Source organism: Leptosomus discolor, chromosome 11, assembly GCF_034619465.1.
Source record: "Leptosomus discolor isolate bLepDis1 chromosome 11, bLepDis1.hap2, whole genome shotgun sequence".
Classification (NCBI taxonomy): Eukaryota; Metazoa; Chordata; class Aves; order Leptosomiformes; family Leptosomidae; genus Leptosomus; species Leptosomus discolor.
In genome coordinates this window covers 13894316-13920931 of record NC_141401.1, presented here as the reverse complement: position 1 = coordinate 13920931, position 26616 = coordinate 13894316, and the positions used below count along the sequence as shown (strand labels likewise).

The window sequence follows — 26616 nt, the reverse complement described above, 5'->3', positions numbered from 1 at the left end:
TTACATATAATACTTCTCATAGATGAAAAATCAAAGTCTAGTTCGTACTGAGATCTGTAGGCAAAAATGTTCTCTGAAAGACCTGAAGGAAGTAGGCAAATTGTAACAAGCAGGCCTCTGTTACCAGATGAGGTCAGCCTGGGAGGAATGAAGGGAAAAGCCACTGGGTCAGGCAGAGGTGGGGAAGCCGGGGCCCAGGATGGTGGAAAGTGGTCCCTCGTGTGCTCACAGAGTGCTGGAAGGAACCCAGCACTCACCCTCACTCCAGCTCCCTCTCTCTGGTGCAGAGCCTTGCTGCATCTGCGGAACAGTTCACTTGGGGGACCATTCCCAACATCTGAGAGCCCCTCAACACTATCGCAGAAGCTTCCCACCCTAAAATGACCCTATTCTCCCCAGGGCACACAACACCTGCTATCAATCCAGGCTGCAAATGCCCTGCCAGTGGGGTGAGGCATGCCCTGCAGCCACTCTAAACTGAAAATACCCACACTAAATAAGGCATGTGTGGCACAAGGGCCGGCCACGAGGCCTGAGGGGAGCGTATCACAAGGGGTAGCATGGTAGACTCCACCAGCACAGGGCAATTCCCACTAGGGATGTTCTCACATGCTGCTTCCCCTCCAGATTATGAGCAAGTGGGAGCTGTCACCCTTGGAAAGCAGCCCCAGATGGTTCATGTAGGGCATCACCCTTCAAGAGCACCCACTCCCAGAAAGGCTGCAGGGAGAAGAGAGCCTACTGGATGAGCTTTGTGCCTACCTCTGACTGCGCAGGAGCAGTGAAATGTAGGGGAATGTTGACATCGGGCACTTTGCAATCTATGGCAAGTGTCGCTGGGACAGGCAGAGGGTTGTCCACCTTGATGGTGGTGGTCATTTCAACGGTGCCGATGGGTCCGAAAGCAGTGGCCTTGAAAGTCACCATGTAGAACAAGTACTCCTTGGTCACCTTGTTGAGATTCTCGCCTGAATCAGAGAAAAAGGGAAGCGCTGGTCATTCTGCACATAAAAATACACCAGCTGTACCAAGCCAGCCCAAAGAGCCCCCCAAGCTCAGCGCCCAACCTCCAAGAACAGCTGTAAGTAGCCACCCAGGAAGAGTGCAGGACCCAGGAAAGCATGTGCGGTGTTTCCACATCGTAGCCTCCCCATCGCCCATTGCTTCCAGCTCACCAATGCCCTGACCCACCTGGGCTTTGCAGCCCCCAGTGGGACCCTCACAGAGATGGACACCTGAGTGGGTGTGTGGGGAGATGCCTGCTGTTCAGTAGTCACCTAGGACACCTACAATCCCATCAGTGGAGATATGAAAACAGGCATGTAGCTTCTCAGTGAGCCAACAGCTCCTTGAAGAGCCCTACAGCCCTGTGTCCACACTTACCATTGTGTTAAAAACTCCTTCCTTGTAGGAGAGGAACGTGAGCTTGTAGTCCTTCTTGGCAGAGCCTGGCACATCGATATATTCCAGCCCCTGCAGCACAGAACTGCTTTCCAGGTTTCCTGGTTTAAGTATGTCCACTACTACAAGGAACCTGTGGGTGAGAAGCATGCAGTGACAGTCAACAGTAAGGACTCCCATAGGACGCCCCTTGTGTCGGGGTACAACACAGCACCTCTCATCCTCAATGCCTCAAGCAGAGCGAGCCAGCTCTCATCCCCTCCAGGATGGGTCTGCATAGGCAGAAAGTGGGTAGTGCAATCCCAGACACCTATGGCCAGAAATGGCCAAGGAGAGTGAAAAGCTTACAGGAAGGAGCTTCCAGGCAGTGGGAAACCTTTCCTTGTGCTGCTGCAGGGATTGCTGATGGGACAAGACTTCCTGGGCTGGACTCACCTCTGTGGTTTGTTCAGCCAGTTGGAGATGGGGATGAGCTCAGTGTAGGAAGTCCTACACGGGACCTGCCGGAAAATGATCCCTGAACACTTTGGGGCCTCAGCAGTCCCTTGCAGGAGGTAGTACAAGCCTGTTCCATCTGGCAATGGGAAGAAGATGGAGCCCTAGAGATAAGAAACAGGGTAAGTGAGCTCTCCTGCTCTCTGTCCAGACCGGTTACTGGCTTTCAAGCACACCCAGAGTGTCCCATGTCTCAGGCTGTCACCTGAGCAGCTTTGAGCAAGTCCAGCTGGCAGAGCTGTGACTGCAGCCCTGTGTCCTGCACGGGTGGAGATGGCAACGTTACACCTGCTCGGGCTGGCACAGCTACAGGACACAGAGGCAGCATGTCTGGGCAAAGCAAGGAAATGCCGGCCCTGTAGCAGAGCTGGTCTGCCCATCCTAACACTCCTTTACTCGCCTTACTAAACTGGGCACACCAGGTGCCAGCCCTGCGCTCATGCAGGGACAGCCGTGGCAAGGGGGTGGCCGTCCCAGCTAAGCTGGACTGCCCTGGCAGTGCTGGGATTAGCCCCAACGTTCTTACCAAGAGAGCAGCCTGCAAGCTAGCATGACAAGGTCCCACCAGCCAGGGTGGGCCATGAAAAGCTCATATCCAGTGTGATGCCAATGGCTCCCAGCCACCCGCCCTGTGGCATCTCCTCTACCTCCGAAGTAGCTGAAAACTGCAGGGCATTTCGTGCAGGGCTCTACATTAAAAAGATACTGAGCATATGCTACCCTACAGGGCACAGATCTGCTGAGCACCCTGGAGACAGAGCCCAGAAGCCTCTAGCCTCCACTGTTGCCCTGGCCTAAATTCTGGCTTAGTAGAATGTAAGCTGGAGCAGGACAAGGGGCAGGTGCCTGACACCCACCACCAGCACCCCAGAGCCGTTCTGAATTGAATCTCTTGAATTAAAAGCTTGTCCTTGGTGTGTCTCAGAAATAGTGCCCATGAAAACAGAGGGGCCAGTCATGCCCCATCCACCCAGCTTGAGATCTGCAGGAAGGGCTCTTTCCAAAGCTCCTGTATTACTGAAGGTGATATGTCAAGAGATCTCTGTGTCATTTCCCACCTGACTGCCCATGGCCAGGGGGGCACTGAGAAATGGCAGGGCAGCTTCACCCGCCTTGTTCCCTGCACACTGCAAAAGGACCCACCAGGGCAGTGCTGGCAGAAATGGTCGTGCCCAGGGCTTGGGGAGCCTGTGCAGCTCGCAGGGCTGAGCACGAGGGTCTCCGAGCCCCCCTGGGCTGCACAGGCAGGGACCAGGAGCTGCACAGACCAAACTTCATTGCCTGGACCTTCAGAAAACCTGGGTTTTTAGGTTCGCTGCTCCAGTACATTTAGTGGTCAGTCCAGACTTCCCACCTGCACTTTCCCTATGCCTGGCCTCTAGCCGCCAAGAAACCCAGCTTCCAACATAGATCACAGGACAATTTCAGCTTGGACAGGACCTTTGTAGGTCACCTCATCCAACCTCCTGCCCAAAGCAGGGTGAGGATGAGGGTCAGCATGCTGGCACAGCTCACATACCTGATGCTTGTTATTCTCAGAGCTCACGGTTAGGGGTTTGTAGGTGATCTCGTAGGGCTTTTTTTGTTGATTGGCGTCCAGATGGAAAATTTCAGGCCCCTTCCAGTGTTCCCCCTCAATGACAGGTTGTACGGTCCAGGCCTCGTTGCTCGGGTTGGACAGGAGGATGGTCTGGCTGTGCTTCTCATGCACGTCGCACACGAAAGTCAGTGTCTGCAACAGAGTAGCACAGAGGCTGCTTGGTCGTACCGAGGAACCCTTTCCACTCTTCTCAGACTGACTAGGCTCTATGCTAGGACCTGGAGTACAAGGAGCAGCTTTTCCTTGTCATATGCAAAATTTCCTTTTGGGACATAGCTTTTGGAGTAAATCAAGTTGGTTGTTCTTAAAGAAGGGAGAGGAACAAGTCTTTTGCATGCTGGGTGAAGGGGCCTGCTGCCTCCCAAGGAGCGGAGAAAGAAAATGGGGAGTCCTGGACAGAAACTCTCCCGTGCAAGGACAAGACGTGCAGCCGCACAGCCCCTTTGTGGGCAGGCTGAAGAGTAGCTCTGGGCTCTCCTTTGGGAGCAAGAGCCAGCACCTCCCGGCTGCACCCTCCTGGAATGCCCATGAGAGCCAGGAGTTCTCCATGCTGCATCCCTGTGCCCCAGGAGTGGGGTGCAGTTGCCTTGCCCTCCTCTAGCGCTGAATGCCCTCCCCTGCTCCGAAAGGGAGGAAAAGCGTGCCTGCGGGTGCAATATTGTGGCTACAGCTGGGTGGCTCTGTGGGGGTGGGGTCTCAGAAGAGCTCTGCAGGGTGTCCCCGTAGCAGGGGTGCTGCAACGCAGAGCCAGGACAGCTGGGGTGCTCACTGGAGGAGCAGTGCATTTAACGAGGCAGGAAGGCAGTTACAGGGCTCAGAAATTTTGGGAATCCTGCCCAGTGGTTTTCTCAGCTCTCTGGGATACCCAGTGTCCTAGGTTACAGTGTAAAATGTGCCCAAAAAATTATTCTATTACCATCTTCAGGAGCTGTTGAGACCAGATGGGGCGGTGCTCCCTACCTCCCCTCCCCTCTGGACTATCTCCTGTTAATGGCCCATCAAGGAACTGCCTCGCGACTCCCCATCCCATTGTGAGATGCTCCGCCCGGGGAAAGGAGCCAAGCAGTCCATGCTAAATAAAAACTGAGATCGCGAACATCCTAGCAGCCTTCTTCCACTGGATTCCCAGAGGAGTTTTTTCCCCCCACTGGAGTTCCAGAGGACAAGAGCTACCTACCTACCACTGGACCTTCGGAGGAAGACCAGACCCTTTTACAAGATCGCTGCTTCAACAGAACTACATCCATCGCTTCAGGAGTGTAATAGGTAACATATTGTGCTTTGTTCATTAAACCTGTATGGGAGGGTATGGAAAACCTTTGTACCCACAAGGCTTGACGGCCTAACCGCAGAACGTCCGGCAAAGTAAACAGGAACTGAGTAATCACATTTTTGCGAAGTTCACCCACAGGACAACGAGGAAGACCTTCAGCCTTCATCCCTACGACCACCAGGAGGCAGAGAAAGACCCCCCAGCAACACAATGCACAGGCGCAGAACGCAGCAAAAGTATATGTGGCACAAGGAAGTAGAAGACTAAAAGAACCAAGGACTCCAGGAAGGAAGGCGCAAGCCGTTGGTGGAGCGGAGACTCCCCGGCCGCCCAGCGCTGTTTGCTTGCTATCGCTTGCTTAAATCTCAATAAAATTCAAATTGGATTCTAACTGACTCTGTCCTATCAGTTATTTGGACGGACAAACTTATAACAAGGAGGACTGCAGCCACCATCTTATCGGACTGCTACTGCCACCCTAACAGGGTGTCAGGTTGTATTTCTGACTCTGTCAGTGTAAACCAGTGGGTTGTTTGTTTTTCCCTGCCTTGTGTTATACATATATATATATATATTAGTAAAGAACTGTTATTCCTATTCCCCATATCTTTATATCTTTGCCTGAAGGCCCCTTAATTTCAAAATTATAATAATTTGGAGGGAAGTGGGTTGCATTTTCCACTTCAAGGGAGGCTCCTGCCTTCCTCAGCAGACACTTGTCTTTCGAACCAAGACACCCAGGCAGGATGACAGGCAGGAGTGAGTCTCTGCACCTAAATGGCCTGCCCTGGGAGGGATGTGGTGAAAATGGTGGGGTAGGCAGGGGAGCCATCCTGTCTTTGCTCTGGTTACCTCTTTGGTCACAGGGGTCTCCATGCAGCATCCTGCCAGCGTAAGCCGGAGCAGCTGACTGCCCTGGATGAAGCACCGCAGGCCCTCATACTGGATAGCACGGCTCAGCTTAGAGGGGCAGAAGGTCACAGTGAAGGGGAAATCCACTCCTGGAGAGATGTAATCCTTTGTGGGGCTGATGGAGAAATCTGGCTTGAAGCTCTCGGTGTCCCACTTAAACCTTGCCAAGGAAAGCACAAGGACAGGAAGGAAGAGTTAGCAGTTGGGAGGCTGCAAACACAGTGCGCTGTTTCTAATCTTCTTGTGGGCTTTTCCACCAGATCTCAGGCACGATGCTGAGCCACCTGGCAATAAGGCTTCAGGCTGGGCAGGACTCAGCTGCACCCATCTGTAAACAAGCTTTTGTTTGTATCCCTTGCTAACTTCCAGGGCCTGAAGTGGGATGGAAAAGCAGAGGGGAACTATCTGGGCAAGCTACAGCTCCATCAAACCCCCATCCAAGCTCTCAGCCCTCAGAAAAGACAGTGTTTTGCATTACTTGACTCCTACGTCGCCCGTGTTCTGCATGATGATGCGTTGGGATGTGTAGCTCTGCTGCACCACCGCTCCAAAGCTGAGGTGTTCCCAGTCCAAGCTCACACAGATGCCCTGGCAGGAGCCCTGCACCATGAAGAGGGAGCGCACCAGGCCATTGCACTCCAACCTACCTTGGTGCCTAGGTATGCGTACCAGGGAGCGAGTAGGATTGGGGCAATGTTGATGGTGACAGAACAGGAATTGGAAGACTCTAGGGAAGATTCACAACTCAGTTGCCAGATGAAGCAGTCTCCACTCATTTCTTTGGGCAGGTTCTCTGCTTGAACCCCACCAGCAAACTAAGTCTGAAGCCCAAAGGAGACACCTGTAAAGTGGAGGTGACCTTCTCCCCAAAGCATCGCATCCAGCCGTTCAACGAGGAAGTGATGTTGAAGTGCTGTAACTCTTGGTCTTTAAAGATTACCTTTCCATATCTAACATACATGGCCACATCCTAATGTACGTGTCTAAAACAGATGAGAGGAATTGTACCTCCTCTCACTTCTGGCTCTTAGTAGCTCAGATGAGGCATTCATATTGCAAGTATCTGCTGGTAGAGCAGTCCCAGCAGGGAGGACAGGACAGCATACAGGCAGCCAGGTCAGCACACAACTGTAATTATCTACTAGCTCCTGCCCAGAGCAGCTTATAGCTACCTGTAGGCATCCCTGTAGGCACACCAAAGTGCTCTCCAGTGAAGGAAAAGGCCTTACCCCAGCTTCTTGCAGCTCTGGCGTGGTGGACATAAGACTGAGCTTAAAAGTGAGAGGGACAGCACTGTTGTTTGCTATGGTGACAATCTTCACCGTCTGTCTGATGGAGAGGGCTCCCAGCTTCACCATGCTTCCTGGTGGTTCCACAACACCAACCTGAGGCTGGAGGGATTAATGTAAAGTGAAAGGAAAGAAGAAGAACAGGTTTTCTGCCACGAGGCAGGCAGACAACCAAAACATGGTAGGCTAGGGAAGAGATGAGGAAAACTGAGAAAGCCGTGCTGGCTGCCTGCCACCTGGAGTTTTAGGATTTGGATTTCATCTCACCTTCATTTCTGTGCCCTTTCCTTGGACCTCAACAGTCTGCTGGCAAAGACCATTGATTTCAAAAGGGACAACCTCATGGTAAGGTGCAACCTCTCTGGGACAGAAAGTGATGGGCACCTCCACTGTCCCTCCTGGGTGTAGGGCAGACTCCGGGAAGTCCACCTCCAGGTGCACGGTGCTGGTTAACAAGTAGTTCAAGCTGACAGAAAGCACAGCAAAGAGAAGCAGAGGTGTCACAAGGCTGCGTGTGCTCAGATGACAACATTAGGGCTGCTTAGGGCTCTCCTGTCTTCTCTCCCTGCATCCTCAGGATTTCACCCACAGTCGTCATGAGGACATGAGCAGGCACATGCTAGGCAAGGGCTGAAGGACTGTGCGGAGAAGGCCTACCTCACATCCTTGTCTGCCTTGTTTGTGATGACAACGGTCTGCTGGGCAGGTGGCATCCCAGCATGGTAGACGAAGCAGGCTCCAAAGTTGAGTCTGGTGGCAGAGAAGTGGACGGGGGGCACTACCACGGTGGCCAGGAACAAGCAGGTAAACGTGGAACCCTTGCTGATCTGGCGAGGTGAAAGAAAGCATGAGCCAGCTGAAGAGATGGGAACTACAACTGCAAACACCAGAGATGGCCGAGGAAGAGGGTGGGGGGACAGCTGGCTGCAGTAACAATAAGGAAAAGCAAGTGCCAAAGGACTCCAGAGTAGAAATAGAAAGTGGAAGGCTTGATCTGAGAGGGAAACATTTTTGGAGAGTCACATGCCTGCTTTGTGCAGCCACGTGCTGGCAAGACCTTTCTGAGCTGTGGGACCCAACTCGGGAGGGGCCTAGCAAGGAGAAACAGCTCCATTCCCATGCACACCTAGGCTGCGTGCCCCCCCCCCAAACTAGTGGCAGGGGGTCTGGGGGATATGTCCTGCCACAAAAGTGCTTCCCAAAGTGGTCCTGGATAAGCACTTACTAAAATATTCCTTTCAGAAGCTGTCAGGCTCTTTATTTTGGCAGCAGGAGCCTCTTCACCTCATTCAGGCTCTGTAGTGATGAAGCTCACCCCTGGCTCTGGGATCCTCCTGCCAAGCTGCTGCATAGGAAAGGTGAAGGTCCCATATTAAATGCTGGTGCCTCACCTGCAGCTTCAGCTCTACGCCCTTTAAAGAGCCTGTTTTCTGTGGGTGAAAAGCCAGCTGCATCTCTGCTTTTCCCGCTGCCCACACGATGCCTGTCCAAGAGGTGATGGTAAGGGCCTGCTTACGGGCTGCAGGGCCACTCAGTTCCCATAAGAAGGTGAAGCTGAACTTGCTGTTATTGCGGATGCTGACGACACGCTTGATGTTCTCGTTCAGCTGTACCTGTGGGGAGAAGGCGGTGAGGACCAGGTGTTGGAGCACACGCAGTGTCAGCTGGCCCAGCAAGTGCTTCTTCCTAATGTGCTCCCACATCTTTCCCATTCAGCTAACGACCTGTGTGAAAAATCAATCTCCCTCCCTCTAGAGACCCATAAATGAAGAAAAGCATTCCCTCTTGTTCAAATGTATCTGCAAAGCTCCTGGTTAAGGCCCAATCTGGCAGGGCTTTGTGGGGCAAATGGTTCAGGGAACTGCTCACCTCCTTGAAATCAATGACGTTGACCTTCTCTGTTCTGAGCTTGGTGACACGGCTATTACTGTCCTCACACCTGACAGACACATTCATGCTATAGCTGGTGGCCTTGATATTCAGGCAGAGGGGCTGGGTCTTCCTCTTGACATCACGCTTGAGGTTGAAGACTGCCTCTCCTTCTAGTGTTTTTGTGAAGACGACTGTAATGGGAAACCTGGGGAGAGAAGACCCTTTTTGCTCCGTTCACTGCCTCTGCTTTCTTGGCCCCACATTGCCGGCTTTACAGGAGAGCAGCTGTGCAATGGCTGTGGTGAGACCCCAGGCCTGGGAGAAACCAGAAGCAGTGCTCTGCCGTTCCAGGGCTTTCTGCTGTGGAGCAAGAAAAAAATAATACTCTGGCAAAATGTCTGCTTGATACTGGTGCACAACTTAGAACTGGTTTTCAGACCTATGAGTTGGACAGGTTTTGCCATGGTTATTATGTGCTGTATTACCTTTTGCATTATTCTGGTTTTCAGTCAAAACGCAGTAAGAGATGTACCAAATGTAAGCATCTGTATCAGCACCACAGCACATTACTGTGACCAGATCTGTTTTCTGTGAACCTTTCTTGATTAGCAGAAATAAACTATTTAAGGGAGTGGAACTGAATTAATCTGGATGTGCCTGGGCTCTGGGTCATGGTGACTTGCCTCTCACATTGTCCTGTTTACTCTTTCAAATTACCAGCATCTCAGTTTTCTTTCAGATGAGTCCCTCAGCAGCTGGAGCGAGAGCAGGACATATGGCCACTCCCTGTGCCAGCACGGATGTCCTCAGTTAGTCCAGGTACAACAGGTATTTTAGGAGTGAAGAAAGTGGATGGATACTTCAGTGTCGGGTTCTTCTGAGCAAAGCAAACTAACGGAACAAACGAGCAGTTTGCTACCCTACTGTAATGGTTGTATTAATACAAACCAGTTCACAGGCAGTAAGGACACTCTATCAAAGCAAATTGATTTTTTCCTACTGTTTTGCTCACCCACTGCAAGCCTTTGGGCAGCCACTAGTGAGGCTCTTCCCTGGCTAGTGAGCGTGCCCTTCACTTTGCTGTGCTCAGCCCCGCGCCTCTCCAGGGCTCATTGCCCCGCTGGCCTGGCTGAGGGGTTTTACCCGCTGCAGAGCCACAGCCGTGCCCCCATGGGACCGCAGGTCACCTCCGAGGCAGCACTGCAGAAACCCAGGCGCAGGCCCCAGAGAAGCAAGTTGGCCGCAGGAGGTGGCCGACAGCTGGGCATGGGCGACAGGGCTTGCCTTGTGCCACAGGAGCGCAGGAGGCAGGCACGGCAGAGTTAAGGCCCTTAGCCTGGTCTGCTAAAAACCCCTGTTGCATAGTTCGTGTGCACAGGCTGCTCCAGTTCGCCTGGGGTTTATCACACATTTTCAGCATGCTTGCAAAATGCTGTTGTCACAAATTGCAAAAACCAACCTCGTCCTCATCTGATCAGAGCGAAAGCAGCACAGCTCTGCATGTGTCCAGCGTGTCTGGTCTGCTGAGCACTCCTGAGGGACACATGGTTATTGCTCAGAGATGCTTCAGTTTGCCGCTTTGGGATTTATTTTTTTCATTGCAGACTCCTTGGCCTGTGAAAGCATCTGGTAGCCATTGCAGCCAGGGTACTCGCTGCCTTAGCTACTGGCCGTGACAAAGCTTTTTGCTGAGGGCTGACATGGCCTTTCCGTATGCAAATGGGCTGCAGTAAAGCTGAGGGTGTCAGGGAGCCTGTGTTGAGCTTTTCCTGAGCAGAGGGTCCGGGCTGCCACCAAAGTCCTGCTGAGCAGAGGTGTGGCCAGAGCTGGTTGTGAAGCCCAACGCAGCCTCTCCGCTCCCTGTCCCACCGGGTGAGCAGCAGCCTCTCAGGGTCACCCTGAGCTGCTGGGGTGAGGTGAGCAGGGCACCCACTATCTCCCTACTGCCAGCACCTGTATTTCACCCTGATAGCTCTTTTTGTCCTAGTAGCTCCTTGTGTTGTGGTAGCTTCTTCTCCTCCCCCCCCGCCTTGTCTCTGCGATGGGACAACAGTATGGATGAGTGAGTGGCCCCAGCAGGCAGGCAGGCAGTCTGGGAGGCTCTGGGTATTTCCCAGGAGCAAAGCTGCTGGTTAAAATAATACATTTAATAATTATTACAAGGCCTGGAGGCTATTTAACCTGTGTGGAGGGCACGAGCTGGAGGTGCCGCATGGCTTACCAGCACGAGTCCCTGCAACAGACTGACCGTGTGCTGGATGGCGTGTGCAAAATATTGGGGAGCACTGGGGATTTCTTTCATTAGGGGGCTCTGCGGGTGGCTGGGCAGCAGGTCGGTGCTGGGGAGAGGAAAGCCCAGGTAACATGCACAAGAGATTAGAGCTTTCTGGAGGTGCCATAATGAATTGTAGCCCCAAGTTACAGCGTGCTGCAGGGGCAGTTACCCAGCTCAATCCCAACACCACCACAATGGCAGAGTGTCTGTGGCGAGGGCCAGCACGGGGCCGTCGGTGCTGCGGGCACACAGGGCAACAGCTCCCCGCCTTCAAAGGCCGTGTCATACACTGGGATCATATGGCGCATCTTGCACTGGTAATCGAGTGACTCCAAAAATCAGGACATGAAAGTGCTTTGGCAATGCCAAAAGCAAAACACAAGGAAAAAATTGCCTTTCCCTGTACTCCATAAAAGTTTCATATTGAGCAGATGATCTGAATTTTTTTTAAGTGCTAAAGGCTGACTGTGGGACATAAGTGTTTTATGTTGGTCACGGGGATCTTCTGCTTCTAAAATAGATGAGACACTTCACAGGGGAGTCTTTAAACTTTCCAGACAAGAGATAACGGCAGAAACCTGATGTTGTTGGAGGCTGGCTGTAAGAAATGAAATTGCTAATGGCTGCACTTTGTACTTAAAGTATGTGTTTTATCACGATGGGTGAAGGGAAGGTTAACTTTAAAGGCTTACCTTGCTGTAGCAGGAGGCCTTCAGGAAGATGTCTGGCTTTACAAAGCGAGCCCAAGCAGCAGCTGACTGATGGCATTACAAGGCTTTAAACATCTCCGCTCTTGGCGGAGCTGCTCAGGCATGAGTGAGAACCGGCCCCTCGGGATCAGGCTCCTCAGCACTATGGCTTTCTGCAGGCTGTGGCCAGTGCCCAACCCTCCATCCCTGTCTTCCTCCATCCCTGCCTCCCTCCAACCTTGCCTTCCTCCAGCCTCGTGTTCCTGTATCATACCTTCCCCTCCGTCCCTGCTTCCCCCCGCCCCGCGGCGGCTCAGGCCCCCGCCGCGGCCGTGCATCTGCTGTAGGGGAGCAGGAGCGGGTGTCCCGGCCTGCTGCTGCTGGAGGGGTGAAGTGAGTGGCACGGCCCGTGTGTAGGAGCCATTTGTAGATGCGTACACACACAATGTACACAGATACACACACACGCGTGTTTATGTGCGTGTAATTCTATACATACACATGCTTATATACACAGATAAATGTATACCTGTGTGTGTATAAACATACGTGTATAGGTATAGAAATTATATACAGATGCATGCATATACAGACGTGTATGTGTATATACATACATACATACATGTGTATATACACACACATACATAGGGGTATATATGACGTGTATCTAATTGACATATGCATGTGTACGTATGTAGTTGTATGTCTATTTAAAATGGCCGTACGGAGGCCGCCAAGCCCCGAAGCAGCCCCACCCCGAAGCAGCCCCCTCCCTCCCGGGAGCAGCCCCCCCCCTAAAACCCCCCCGAAGCAGCACCCTCCCTCCCGGGCGCAGCCCCCCCCGCACCCCCGGGCGGCGCTGGCCGGGCAGGCGCCTCGCTGCCGCCGGGGGGTGGCGCTGTTCGCCGCCACAAGCCTCGCGAGCGCCGCCGGGGCGGGGCGCGAGGGGGGCGGCCGCCGCGGTGCGGGCCCGGCCGGGGGGCGGGGGGGGGGGGGGGGGGCGGCCTTTTCCGGCCTGGGGCGGGGCGGGGCGTGCGGGCCGCGTGTGGGTGGGCGAGCGGCGGGGGGGGGGCGGCGGGGGGCCCCTCCGCCGGGCCGCCTGGGGCGGGAACGCCAAACCCCGGGGAGCCCGGCCGGCGTTCCGCTGGCGTCGCGGCGGTGGGACACCGTGCGCTGCCGAACAGGCCTGAGGAGCGCGTACGGGTGTTGAATACAGCAGTCTCGGTTTATACGAGTGCGTTCTCAACCCTAAAGATACTCCCTTTCTTATTTAGGTGGCTCCATAGTGAAATCGAGATTTGCTGAGGATGTAACAGGATGGGCGTGGTGCCAGATCAAGTGTGGCTTTGGAAGGATCAATACTTAAAATTCTTACATAATTCAGCTTTAAAATATGTAGTGGAGAAACGGGAGGAGGAGAATTCTTCTGGAGGAATACAGAGTTTCCAAATGTATCTCTTTTAGAGATGAGTTTTCACACAAACACATCTTGCATCCCATTAGTGTTGCTCTGCTGATTTTCTTATACCAGATAATATCCTAATAGCTTGCAAAATTGAAATAATTTGGGAAATATTTGCTGTGCCTGGGAGGAGCGAGGGGCAAAAGAATTGGAGGTAGCACAGTGGTTGCCTTGGCTCGAGCAGGGACCCGTAGGCCACCGCCGGGCCGCAGGCTGGTGCAGAGCCGCGACAGACTGGAGCAGCCTGGTGGGGCGGGTGTGGGCACAGCCACGCAGCCGGAGCGGGGGCTGCGGAGCTGCCCCTTGCTTGCCTCCTCTCGGGCTTGAGTTCTGGGCCGATTGCGGCAGGGCACTGCCACCTTGTCCCAGTGGTTCACACGGTGACGGTTTATGTTGGTTCAGGTGAGTAGGGTGATGAGAGCGATGCTTTGCAGAAAAGGTGTAATAAATGATTTGGTTTGATCTCATTTGAACAGAAACAAACTAAAAACCACCCTGACCCCATATAGCACGACGCAGCAGCCATGGATTTATGCCTGCTGCTGATTTCAGAGCACTGTACAGAGCATGGAGGGACCGAAGGGGGAAAAGCTGCTTGAGCTCCGTGAACCACAGGGGCTGCTGTGGATATGCTGGGCCATAGCATCACTCCCCATTAGCAAAATCCCCACCAAATGCAAACACACCCCCACCCCCCCCAACACTTCAGCTAACACTCTCCTCCTGAGAAAAGGCTAATCTTTACATGCCTCAGCCTTTCCCAACACTGTCTGGTTCACAAGTTCAGTGGCTTCAAAGTTGCATCTGATCATTAACCCTGAAAGATCAGAGGTTACTGAAGAGTTTAAACTGCGTGTTTGGGATGGCTGAGAGGCACAAAGTTCAGGCACAAATCTGCGCCCAAATCCCAAGACAATCTTCCCAAGGTTCAAGAGGCATATGGAGGGTTTCGGTTCAGCTGTGCGATGCCTGAGCATTGTGTAGGTTTGTGCCTTCATTTCTTTTTTTAAAGCTGCTTTAATGCAGCTGCTGTTTCAAAAGTGGCTGTGGATTGTGGGTGCCTCTGCCATGCGGTCTGTGGTGAGCATGGCTGGGCTTATGGCTCCCATGGGCTTCCGCCAGAGAGATGAGAGAGTCCAAGCAAAAGCCCTGCAAGTCACAGGTCTTCATTTACATCAAAGACTTTACTAGAAAATGACTCTTTTCTTGTGCATTTTCTCTGTCACTTTTATTCCTGATAAGACAGGTAAAGAAGTAAGTGTTGTTTGTGACCATGATATATACAAAAGCAACAGCAGAAGACAGAAGCTCCATCTCTCTTTTTAGTTTGCTGTTATTCCCATGAGATGGCATTCAGTATCAGAACTACAGGGAAACTTAGGTTGGAAGATGCCTCCTGAAGCCAACTGGCTTTCCTCTTGCTCAGCATGGGTCCAGCTCCATCAGGCTGCTCAGCGGCAGAGCCCCTTGAGCCTGAACAGTGTAGCCACAGCACTGGGAGAGCGATTTCAGAAGGATCTGAACGAACACCGAGAAGGAAAGACATTGGTATTCTCCTTGATGGGATTTAATCTTAATGCAGCTCATTAGTCTTCAGGGTGGAAGTCCTGAAACTGATGGTGCCAAAGGATTAATTTAAATCTAAATTCCTTAGATATAGCATCAAAGAACAGGAGGTGAAGGTCACGTAGTGAAGGAGGCCCATGAATACAGCCCTGTCTGTAACACCAGCTCCTGCTGTGGGTAGGGGTCCAGCCCCAGATGCCCGCAGGGCAAAGATGATAAAGGGCGGAACCCTTTGAACCCTGCTGGTGCTGATGCTCCCGGGAGTCAGTGAGGAGTCTGCTCCACACAGAGCGGAGCCCTCATCTCATTCAGGAGAAACTACCAAACCCAGCCAGAGTCAAGCACAAGCTGAGGTTGTTGCTGGGTTTGGTTTTCATCTGTTTGTATTGCTGCTGCCCAGCAAACTCAGATCAGTGGGTAAGGCCGGAGTCCTGCAGCACAGGCGCTCTGGTAGGAGCAGGCTGGGACACCTACCTGCTGATGGAAATGCAAGTTGAGCTGCTCAAGGGCAAGCGGCGCCATTCGGTGAGCAAGAGACCATCTCGTCTGCAAATCAAGGCACTGTCTCCTGCACGCTTCGCTGCTGAGCTGGGGATGCCAGGACTTCAGCTGAGCCTGGCCAGTGCCTGGACAGCAGCAGGCTGCCAGCCAGCCTGCAGAGCAGTAGATATTGGTGGCCAGCCTCTCACCACACCAGCTACAAAGCACGAGGGCGTAGCTCTGTTTCATCTTTTGTCTTTCATCTCCTAAAATTGTCCCACATTGCCTGAGCAGGCTGGCACGTTTTCAGTGCTGAAAACCAGATGTTGCCAAACTTCCAGTTGTTGTTCTTGGTGCTTTATGCTGTTACTTTAACAGAAGTATGCATGTCATACCTCTTGCAAAACCAGATAGGATTTACTCCCTTAACAAGGGTCAGCTCTGTTTTCAGCTCCAGAAATGGAGCTGTCAGCTTTCCATGAGCATGATTCAGTAGCACCCTCCATAGCAACACACCGTCTTCTTCCAGCCACTTGCTACCTGGCCACCAAGCAGCTGCTCAGTTTGTGCCTGCAAAGGTACTCACCTGAATATTTTTGCCAGTAAAATGACTTCTTTTTTCCATCTGCAGTTTTAGATGTTAAAGCCCTATGCTTCCTACCTGGCTGCAAGTACTGCAAAGGCGCTCTCTCTCTCTCTCTCTCTCTCTCTCTCTCTCTCTCTCTCTCTCTCATATATATAGGTCTATCTATGCATACACATTATTTATTTATATCTATAACTTTTATATACATACATATATGTATACAAACATTGTGTATGTATGTATATATACACATATACCTGTACATACCTTACACATCTATATACATAGATGTACGGGTGAGGGTGGAGAGACCACCACTGCTGGGTTAACTCTGTGGGAAAGTAATAGAAATGTGTGAAATGTGCTGGGCCTTCAATGATTTCGTGCCATGCACGTACAGATTGCAAGAGGCCTTTGCTGGAAAAGGCAATGCAGTACCTGGGGATATGGGCTTTCCCCATTTAAAATGAAGTTTAAAGAAGGAAGGAGGTCTCTGCCTCCATGCACGCTACAGGGGTGTGAGCCTCCTGGCTCCAGTCTCACGGTTGCATTCTGGCTCGCTTCCTCCCCTGCCCCTTGCGGTCTGCACCACGCACTGAGCCCGCCTGCGCCTGGGGAGCCCCGTGCAAGGAAAGGGAAAAGCAGCAGCTTGAGCCGGACCCCAATGCAGGCAGGATGAATGGCTGCTGGCACATGGCTGTGAGCTCCAGCCCAGGCGCAGGCAGTGCAGGCAGGGCACAGGCATGCCCTCCCCTCCACGTGTTTGGGGTGCTGCTGGGGTGTCACGGTCCGCTCCGTGGACTCGTGATGGTTCGTTTGCGGCGACCTCAAAGCGCAAAATTAAGGCGACCATGCCAAAGGGGTTTGCTTCAGTCAAACAGTGAAAGTTTATTGTTCGCCCGTAAAGCAGTGTGCGATAGGTAAAAAAGGTGAAAGGAAGGTAAAAGGTAAAGTGAAAAGAGGAAAGAGATTGATAGCTACCACTGCGGGTCCAAGGCATCTCTATGGTCCCATGTCCAGGCAGCATCCCGCCAGTCCTAACAATCGTCGTGATCCTTGGTGGGGAAAGCTTCCAAAGTTCGGTTGCTGAGGAGCCATCTTTTATGCTAAGTCACACACCTTGCTCCTCCTCTGTATCTCCACCTCTTCTTGGCTCCATTGATGCTGATCAATCTTTCTTGACAGCAGTTATGCGGTCCACCTGGTCAGCTCAGGCTCGTCCCTGGTACCAGAGAACAGCACAGCACTCTTTGTGCCATGCAGCTCTCCCTCCCGGGGTGTTTGTACTGCATTCCAATCTCAGGATCAGCAACTGCATCTCAGGCAGGCTGCTGCAGACTCATGTCAAGATGTTAGCCTAACGTTTGGGCTACCTTATTGTCTATATCCCTGATGACAAGGTTGAGACAATGCTGTTTTCCGGACCGACTCTTACATGGGGCCCCTGCTGCAGTGGGAAGGGGGTTACTTTCCTGCGCCATTCAGACAAACCCCTCTGACATCGGCAGGGAGGGAGACAGACATTGCAGCTCTGAGGACACTAGATGCCTGCAGGGGTAGCTTGGCATCTTTTGGACTCCAGCTCAGCAGTTTTTGCCCTATCTTCCTTTCACGGACACTTGGTGCAGGCTATTAAGAGAAGCCTTTAAACCAGCCTGCTGCTGCTGCACACTATGCTCCCTCTAGTACCCTGCCTTTCCGCAGTATATAGGTACCATTTTTTTTTAAAAGTTCCGTGTCATGGAATAGAAAGATGGCTGGGAAGGAGCACAGCATTAAAAATAAGCTAATACAGCACTGTAGGAGAAGTGTGCTAAGTAACCTGTGCTGTCACCCAGCAGCACTCACCCAGTGGCCAAATGAAGGCCTCTAGCAGAGTTTCTGAGATGTCCAAAGAAATGGTGCTGACCCACACGGACCAAGGCTTGCCAAGGGCTGCTGCCAGGAGCTGCTGCTTAAGTTGGCTTAAGTTTTAACGAGTGTGGCTCATAGTCTTATGTACGTCTTCATGTCTAGTGCCCTATCACCCAGCTTCGAACCAGGAAAAACAAGAAAATTCTTCTAGCAGTTTTCTTAGCTGCTTTTTTTTTTTTTTTTTTTCCACATACTTACTGGAAAAATAAAGTGGCACATTAATAACCATTTTCTCAGAAATACAGCAAAACAGTATGAGGGGAAGGGGTGCGTTTTTAGTGACAGCTTAGTTTTTGTGGGTCGATCACTGTAACCGAAAATTAGTTTCCTCGAGGAATTGTAAGCACAAATCCCAGTAGGGAAAGAGCTTGTCACACGTTTGCAAGCACGACACTTCAGTCTGCCTTTTTAACTTACTTTAAAAGCCCCAGCGAAAAGTGACAGCTACCTCTGGAAGAGCAACCAGACATGCACTGCTGCATACTGGGGCACTGAGCAGTCAAGGCTGCAGAGTGGGCAATACACTGTATTCCCTTGCTTTGGCAGCGCAAACATGGTCGCTGTCACCCTGTGGGGCTCTGCAGCACGTTGCCCAAGACAGCGGCTTCTGTCCACGTTCACACGAGCGTGAGTGAAAAGTGTCATTAGAGCAAACGCAGGTTGGTGCCGAACCAAGGTACCAGGGAGCCCTTTCCATCGCAGGGGCCCTGGGTTCAGCATCGCCACCCAACTGCGGAAAGAACGAGCGCTGGCGGTACAGGAGCCACGTGCCTCTGCCTGGGTCGCCTGCCTACTGACTGCGTGTGCTCTGCGCGAGGGGAGCTCCCCCTCGCACGTGTGTCCGTGTCCCTGTGTACATATAGATATACTTAGACATGTATGTGTATATATACACATATGTGTATGTATATTATATATGTGTGTGTATGTGTATTACATATACACATATATGTACGTATACATATTATACATGTATATATACAGCTATACATGTATATATATTCTATACATGATTCTATATACACATATAGAATAGATTCTATATACACATACATATTTACACATATATGTAGACACATAGACATGCTATATATGTATATATATACACATTATACATGTATGTATATATACACATTCCTATACATACATATATATAACATGTCTATACACATATACATGTGTGTATATTTTATACATATATGTTTTATATACATATATTATGTATGTGTATACATAATATAGTTATGTTACATGTAATATAATGCTATATTATATATCTATATATAATGTTATGTATTACTTATGTAATAAAACTTTTTTTGTTGTTACGATCAAACCACCCCTATGGAGCCCCAGGGGACGTAACTGGTTTGCAGCCCTCTCTGCAGCTGTGGGGTTTTCATCATGTTCTTCAGCTCCATCATGTTTGGCAGAAGGGTGCCAGCACCTTACCGACTGCCACAGCATGTGGGAACTGGCAGAGCCCTTGGTTTAAACAGCAGTGCCAGCACGAAGCATTTAGACCAACGGTCATTGTTTCTTCATGTTTTGCTGCCTTACCTGGGAGCCAGCGCTTCCCTGTACAAAGAGCAAACTGAGCTTTGCTCCTGACTTGCTTTTGGAATATTATTTGTCATTTTGGGGGAAGAGAAGTTTTCTTTGTGGCCCTGATTATACACGGGAGCGTATTAATTTCTCCCGTTATAAGTTTCTACCTTGGTTGCACTGGGAATTTTTCAGTACTAATGTAGAGGTATTAAAACTTGAAGGTGGTTCCAGTTTCATTATCACAGCGGCAGCTTATGCTGCTCTATCTTCTTTCTTCCCTCACGAAGGAACAAACTCCATGTGCTCAGTGCCATGTTCATGACAGCCTGTGGCTTTGCCTGCTCCAGCAGAATGTGACCTGTCTGTGCACTAAACCAGGGGAAAGTGCGAGGAAAGAGACAATTTCCTGAGCTCCCCATAGCAAACTGCCACAGAGACCGTAGGTATTTCTCGGCTGCACCCAAGCAGCCGTGCTTGCAAGGAAAGGTTTCATTCTGGGGGTTACAAGAAGGTTTGCCCTCCCTCTCTGAGCTCATGCCACCAGTGTGCTTGGGCTCATCCATGTGCCATGTCCCCCCCGCTCCGTGATTCACACCCTTCCCTGGGACACTGCTGGCTCACCCTGTGCTGGGCCATTGGGAGAAAGGTTAGGGCACCCACCCCCTCACAGAAAGCATAGCCTGAGCCCTGTCTGTAGCCCTCTCCGGAAGAATAAGGTGCGCTAAGCCTCTTTCTGTAAGCTAAGGATATCCGTGAAGCTGTGCTGCGGAGGACTAGAATTAGACTGGCAAGTTTTACCAGTGGATTGCACCCTCGCGCTGCTGCAGGCAGCTGGGCAGAGGCTCAGCTTTGCTTTAAAGAGCCTTCGGCACTACGCTTTTCACCCCACTGCCCCAGGGACGCTGGGGCGCTGGCACCTCCAACGGCAGGGATGCACCAGTGCGTTGGCAATGACAGTCAGTACGGGGAGGTAAATGCTCACAAGCCAGTGGCAGCCTGTGCAACTCAAACCTCAGAGACAAAAGCTGATGAAAGGGTAACATAACATCTGAACTTAAGCATATTGCGTCAACATTGTTTGCATCTGTGGACCCCCCTGGAAGGTGCAAAACTCGTGGAGAGGAGAGGAGAGGAGAGGAGAGGAGAGGAGAGGAGAGGAGAGGAGAGGAGAGGAGAGGAGAGGAGAGGAGAGGAGAGGAGAGGAGAGGAGAGGCACCTATCATGGCAGCAAGCTTCCTCTGAAACACTGCATTGACATGGCCACCTTGTCAGTGCCCTGAGCAAAAGGCGATCGCTGGAGCTCACGCTGCTATATCATTCCTCACGCAACCATACCTTACATACACACCTCCTATTTAAGCTCCCAAAAGCCTTCTGGGTACTTACGACAGCCATTCATTTAAATATAAAAAGCTGCTGCACCCCAGCTACATTGCTGCATCTGAAGGTACACCTGAGGCTCATGCACAGCCTCCATGGCAGGGCTGAGAAGGTGGTCTCAGTGCTGGGAGGCATAAAACACTCTGTGATCACTTTGTAGGTCTATTTTTTGTTTTGGTTTGGTTTTTTGCTTTTTATCTATGCATGACTTTATTTAATAACTTCCAGGGATCAGAAGCACTTGTACTACGGACGACTACTGATTTACAAAAGGGAAGTGACTGATGAATTGCTGCAGGTCCAGCTCTAGAAGATGCCCAAGTGCTGCTTGACCCAGCTTTCTCCACGCGCCTGACTCCCGCAGCAGAAGTGAGGGCAGTGAAGACAAAGATGAATGGCTCATTTCCTCCGTAATGCACCAGAGAAACAGGCTTTTATGAAAAATAGAGCACAGACAAAGATGGAAAGGGCAACAGTAATTTTCGAATGTCACACATGCTATTTCTTTATGGCAAGCTCGCCTTCTGTGAATGATAAAAGCAGGATGGATCAAGTGTCTTCCAACAGACCTGGATTAAAAATGAAGTCATGTTACTTGGAGAACTGACAGTCCCACCAGAAATAAAAGAGGCTGGTGACAGTTCTGGCTTCACAATAAAAAGCATCTTCCCACGTTGTCAAAAGAGCTTCTCCGGTACAGGCATAAATAAAGCATTATTTGAATGGAAATGTTAATGGCAAAGAGATATAAATCGTATCGGTCTGTTGTAAAAATACAGTGTAGCTGAAAAATGCATTCTTGTTTCTCATATATATGAAAATTTATGTGTCTGTGTATAAACAAGATATACATAGCTATTCATATCTCTATATATTTATGTATGATTCTATGCATGTGTTGTACACATGTCGGTGGCTAAAAATACTTACTCATCAGTCCTTCCCCTAAGAGCAAACGTTGGTGTGATGCACTGAAGGCTGTGTGCAAGATTTGACTATCTTTCCCATACATAAAGGTTGTAACATGGCAACCATTGTTTTCTGCTCAGAAGACACTATTTCCAAGCTAATTGTGGCTAGCCTTATTAGTGGCCACTGTCACGGCTCCTGATGCGCTACTGAGCCAGATGAGAAGCACAGCAGCTTTGATCAACCATAATCTTGATGAAGCTGGCCATGGAGAAGAGGCATCACAAAGAAGGGCTCACCTTTCAAGGCATGCTCTGTGGTGAAGGAGATACTTAGATTAAGAGCCTGAAGTGTTCCGAGAGCTTTGCTGGGACAGCAAGCTGTGCCTGGCTGCTGACCGGGCTTGCAGCCATGGCTCAGGAAAAGCCCACAGCCTGAGGCCATGCTGCAAACCCTGAGCTGGAGTCAGTCGTCTCTTTTACTACATCATATTGTGTATATAAATATATATGTATACACACATATGCACGCACATCCCTGCATGCACATCAGGATGAAGGAGAATTCCAGCTCTTAATGTTCAAAACAAGTTTCTTTGCCTAAAGGACCAAAGCAGTTGACCCCAAGGGACAGTATCTGCAGCATCCAGCTGCTCAGTCTGGACGATCACCACTACCATGGCGCTGCTGCTAGAAACTGGGGGTGTCCCCACTGCCCCGGGGGCTGATACTGGGGAACACCATGGCAGTGTCCTGCAACTGCTGCTGCGAGTGAATCCCCTGACAGGGAGAAGGAAGAGAGTTAAACATGAGAAGTACCAACCCAAGTACGTCTTTTCCAGCAGGCACGTCCCTGGAGGGGCACTGGCTGGGGACAGGACGGGGACTGGCCTGTGGCCGCAGAGGCCGGCACAGCCCCAAGCCCGCGTCTCGACAGTCAGGTACCCGAACCAGGCGCCGCTGGCACCACGCATGCTCCCACCGCCGCCAGGCTTGTGGCTGATGGAGGTGTTGGGTGCAATGCCAATATAGGGTTATATAAACGTAAAAGTGTTTTATATAAGCCTATTTTATCTGCAAATCATTTATATTTAGAACACCTATTTCTACTGGAAACACTAAAACCATATTACATAAGAGCTTGTTTAAATCCTTTGGCTTAAGGTTAGGGCAGGGGGAGGGGTTGGTTCAGACATGGTGCATTTTATAATCAGAGCTTCAACAGGCAGCCGAAAGCTGGTCTGGAAATCCTTTTTGCTTTCACTCCGCTCTGCCCTGACAATAGCAGAAATGCTTTGCTGGAGGGCAATTTTCCTCTTCCTCAGTGCTGCCTTAATGTTTGGAAATTTTAATTTGTAATGCTCTGGATGTATTGCCAACACAGCAGAGACGGCAATGCTGAACCGCCCGGCCAGCCCCCTAAAGTCCAGGCTGTTACAGCAAGCAGGAACACTACTGACATCACCCGAGTGACTGTGGCATCATTCTCAGAAATTAAAAAAAAGCATTAACTGGAACGGACTGTTTAGCAATGTAAAATGACTTACCTCAGCATTCATGCAACAATATTTTCTAACAAATTAATTATTCCCCACGCCCTCCCCTGAGGGGAAGGCAGGAAAGATGGTGACAATGCCCAAAAATATCCGTACAACTGCACCAGAGGCAGCTGAAGCCCTTTGGATGCACGGCTGCATGACTGCAGGAGTCGGTCCTGGGGCCAGCTCACGCTGCTCTGCTACGGCTGTGAAAAGGTTTGCTTTCCGTCACATGCCAGAACAAGCTGCTTTACTGCAGGGCTGGGATAAGGCTGCACCGTGCTGCGCTGTTGGGCCACGGACGCACACGGGGTCTGCGTGTTGCAGCTTCGTGACAGCATCACACGCAGCGCTCGGGGGGGAGGCAGTCTCTGCCCACGCAGGCAGGAGCGCTGTGGTGGCTACCGCCAGCAACGCGTGGTGGGCTCCAGCACCACCGTGGCAAACAAGTCCTCCAGCGGTGGTTGGATGCCTTTTTCCACCGCTGCTTCCCGGTGTGAGAAACACCAAAAACAGCTAAGTGGAAGATCCCACCTCGCAGTGATGATGCCATCCCTGAGACCTCTCTGTTGGCCCAAGTCATGAGTGCTACCACGGTAAACAGCACCACTTCAGTAATAGCAGGCTTAACTGACCTTCCCTCCCTTCCGTTCAGTCTGGGCCAAATCTTATATCTCTTTTTTCCCACTCCTGAAGGCAAGCTCAGGAATCACTGCTCAGCCAAGGGGAAGGGCAGTCGCAGCAGCTGCATGCAGCAGAGTCCTGGGCAGAGGCACAGAAATGCCACAAGGAAAATAGAGAGCAGTCTTGGTAAACATCGCCATGACAGTACTGTGTCACTTGGTTGGGGCAGCCAGGATGCACTCCCTGACACCTCTTTGACTTCGGCTGGGCGAGAGAACCCCATGAACCCTGACGGCAAGAGCCTGAGGGCAGAGGTGTTGGTGGGATTTCCTGAAGGACTCCTGGGGGATGCTGAGCAGCTCTGCGAGCCCGGGCAGAGACGTGGTCACCACTGCACCCTCGGGGATTGCTCCCATGGCTGGGTACAGCATGCACCGGTGGGACTGTCCACCCAGAGCCCAGCATCCTCACCCGCCTTTCCAAGGCAGCATGGCCAGAGCACTGTCTCCAGATGGGATGTGCTACCTCTGCCAAATGACACCACGCCCCGGCACTGGCACACTTGGCTCTCTGAAAGGAGCAGCGCTGAGCTCTCCCACCGCTTTCTCATCTGGACGCTACCTTTAATCACCACCACCGCTCCAGTTCTCCATGCAACTGCTCCATATTCAGATGACACGGTTCATTAGTTTCTATAAATGGCCAGGACATTGCATTGATTTCGGGCACAAAGTAAGAGCTAAAGCTGTAAATGACTTTTGCTCCTTACCTTAAGGATTCTTGCAAGGTGACTCAAATTCCAGCATCTTGTGGAGCCCAGTTTGTCCCACCCCAGCCAGCACTCTGCTCCAGCAGAGCAAGGCTTAGCCACTCTATCTTCCATTTTCCCTGATGTAAAGTGGAAAAGACAACACACAAATTTCTTAGGGGTACAGGAGGAAAGCAATTAACATCTGATTGTGCTGCAAAGCCTTCTCAGACTTTCTTTCCCTCAACAGGAAGTGAAGGTGGCTTAAATTGCTTGAAAATTATCTCATTCCCAAATTTCTGTGAGTTCAGCTGGATGGGCAATGGGGCTGGAGAGGTGCATGGCAGTGAGGTAGCAACGGCGTGCCCAGACACCCGGAGGCAACATGCCCCGCTGGCACGTTACCCGTGGGTGTAAGCAGTGGGGTCTCCAACGTGGTTTTTACAGCAGCTTCATGAGTATTTTCAGAAGGTGGGGAAGGATGAAGGTGGTCTGCTGCCGACCTGCTGGCACTGTCCTCGCTGGCGGTGCAGAGGGTGACTGTGCTGGGGAGCCGGAGCTTTCCCAACCCCAGGCTGCCCGAGCCCTCCTGGCTGCTCAGCACCTCGGTCCCAGGGGACGGGCCCCGGTGCTTGCCCAGCTCCCCACCGCCACACAGTGCGCTCAAATAGCTTAAGCAAATTCTTCTCATACTTCACTTGAGCCAGACACCGTAAATTGGATTAAAGTGGTGCCCAGAGAGATTTCTAGAGCCAAATATTTAAAACTAACATGAATTTGAACTGTTTTTCGGCTGCCATGGGGGTGCCACCCCTCTCCCCGCCCCGCATGCAGGGGGCTCCCCAGCTCTGGCTCTGTGGATTTGAAGCCAGCTCTCCTGTGACAGTGCCTGCAGGTGCCAAAATTCATGTCAAAACCTGCAACAGCAAAGAAGTTGAGCTAAAAAATATATCTTTTCATTTCTGCTTGGGCAAAAATAGGGCTGGGCATCCCCCTGCTCCAGGGAACTGCCTGAGCCCCTGGGACAGGCAGGTCACTAACTCCAGCTATTATTTCACTTTAAGCACTCCATCACCTATTATTTCTCACCTTTCATAAAAGTTAAGAGATGTAGTTAACATCTACGACGGATGAGCATAGCGTTTTGACTAGTTTATGGAGCTGGAGAACAAATCTGTCTCATTGTTTGAGCATGGAAGAAGAGAAACCAAGGTTATAGGAAATACTAGTCATGCTGGCATCCTCAGGATCTGAATTGCCTGGAACACTGATGAGAAAAGTAACTTGCCAGGTACACCAGGGAAACCCAGCTTCACTGCTGCAGGACCTGCACAGTACTGGGCACAGCCTGGGGGAGCCTGCCATTTACTGAGCTTTCCCTCCTCTGCTGAAAGGCTACAGAGCACTACAGCGATGCTCGTCTAGCTGTGATGCTTAACTGGGAGCAGACCAGATGACCAAGAAGAATTGCCCAGTGTTAGCCAGCGCAGGTGATTAAAACTGATGACATGGTCCTTACCCAAGGACTGTTCTGCATCCATTTGATTCTGCATTGCATTGACAAACACGGGTGACTTGCAATGTACATAGCAGATTCAGATTGACCGATGGAAGGTAAATAAGTGGACAGCAGTTTGCAAAAACTGAAAAATACAATGAAAAATAGCAATTTTTATTTTATCTTAAAGAATAAACCAGTTCGGTTTAGTCTCAGAGATTTCAGTATGTATTTTCTAAAGGCTCAACAAACTCACAAATTATGGGGTTAAGGCTGAGTTCATGCACGCTTCCGAGAATGGTCCACACGTGCTGGAGACTGGGACTTGGCAATGTACAGCCCTCTCACGAGCCCACCACATTCTCCCAGGCTGAAACCAGCCTCTGGCACCCACGCTCTCTCTGCTCACAAAGGAACAGAAATGCCTCAGTGATGGGTGTGTGAGGGATTCCATGAGCTGGCTGAGCATCGGTCAGCAGCCCATCACCATCACAAACTGGCCACTGCTGATGGGAACCAGCTCTCCCACCTGCAGGGACCCACCCCTCCCTCCCCCCC

General features: G+C 51.2%; 1 protein-coding gene across 1 annotated transcript; it reads right to left on the bottom strand.

Moving 5' to 3' along the window:
* Positions 1–738: 738 nt before the first annotated feature.
* LOC104349308 (axonemal central pair apparatus protein HYDIN-like) lies at positions 739–11425 on the bottom strand. Its single transcript, XM_086471324.1, has 12 exons — positions 11287–11425; positions 8840–9033; positions 8362–8583; positions 7628–7797; positions 7238–7436; positions 6911–7072; positions 6160–6281; positions 5622–5841; positions 3416–3628; positions 1837–2000; positions 1380–1534; positions 739–968 (listed from the first exon to the last, which is right to left on the bottom strand). Exons 1-12 carry the CDS (start codon positions 11423–11425, stop codon positions 739–741), a joined length of 2190 nt encoding a protein of 729 aa, XP_086327450.1.
* Positions 11426–26616: the final 15191 nt, after the last annotated feature.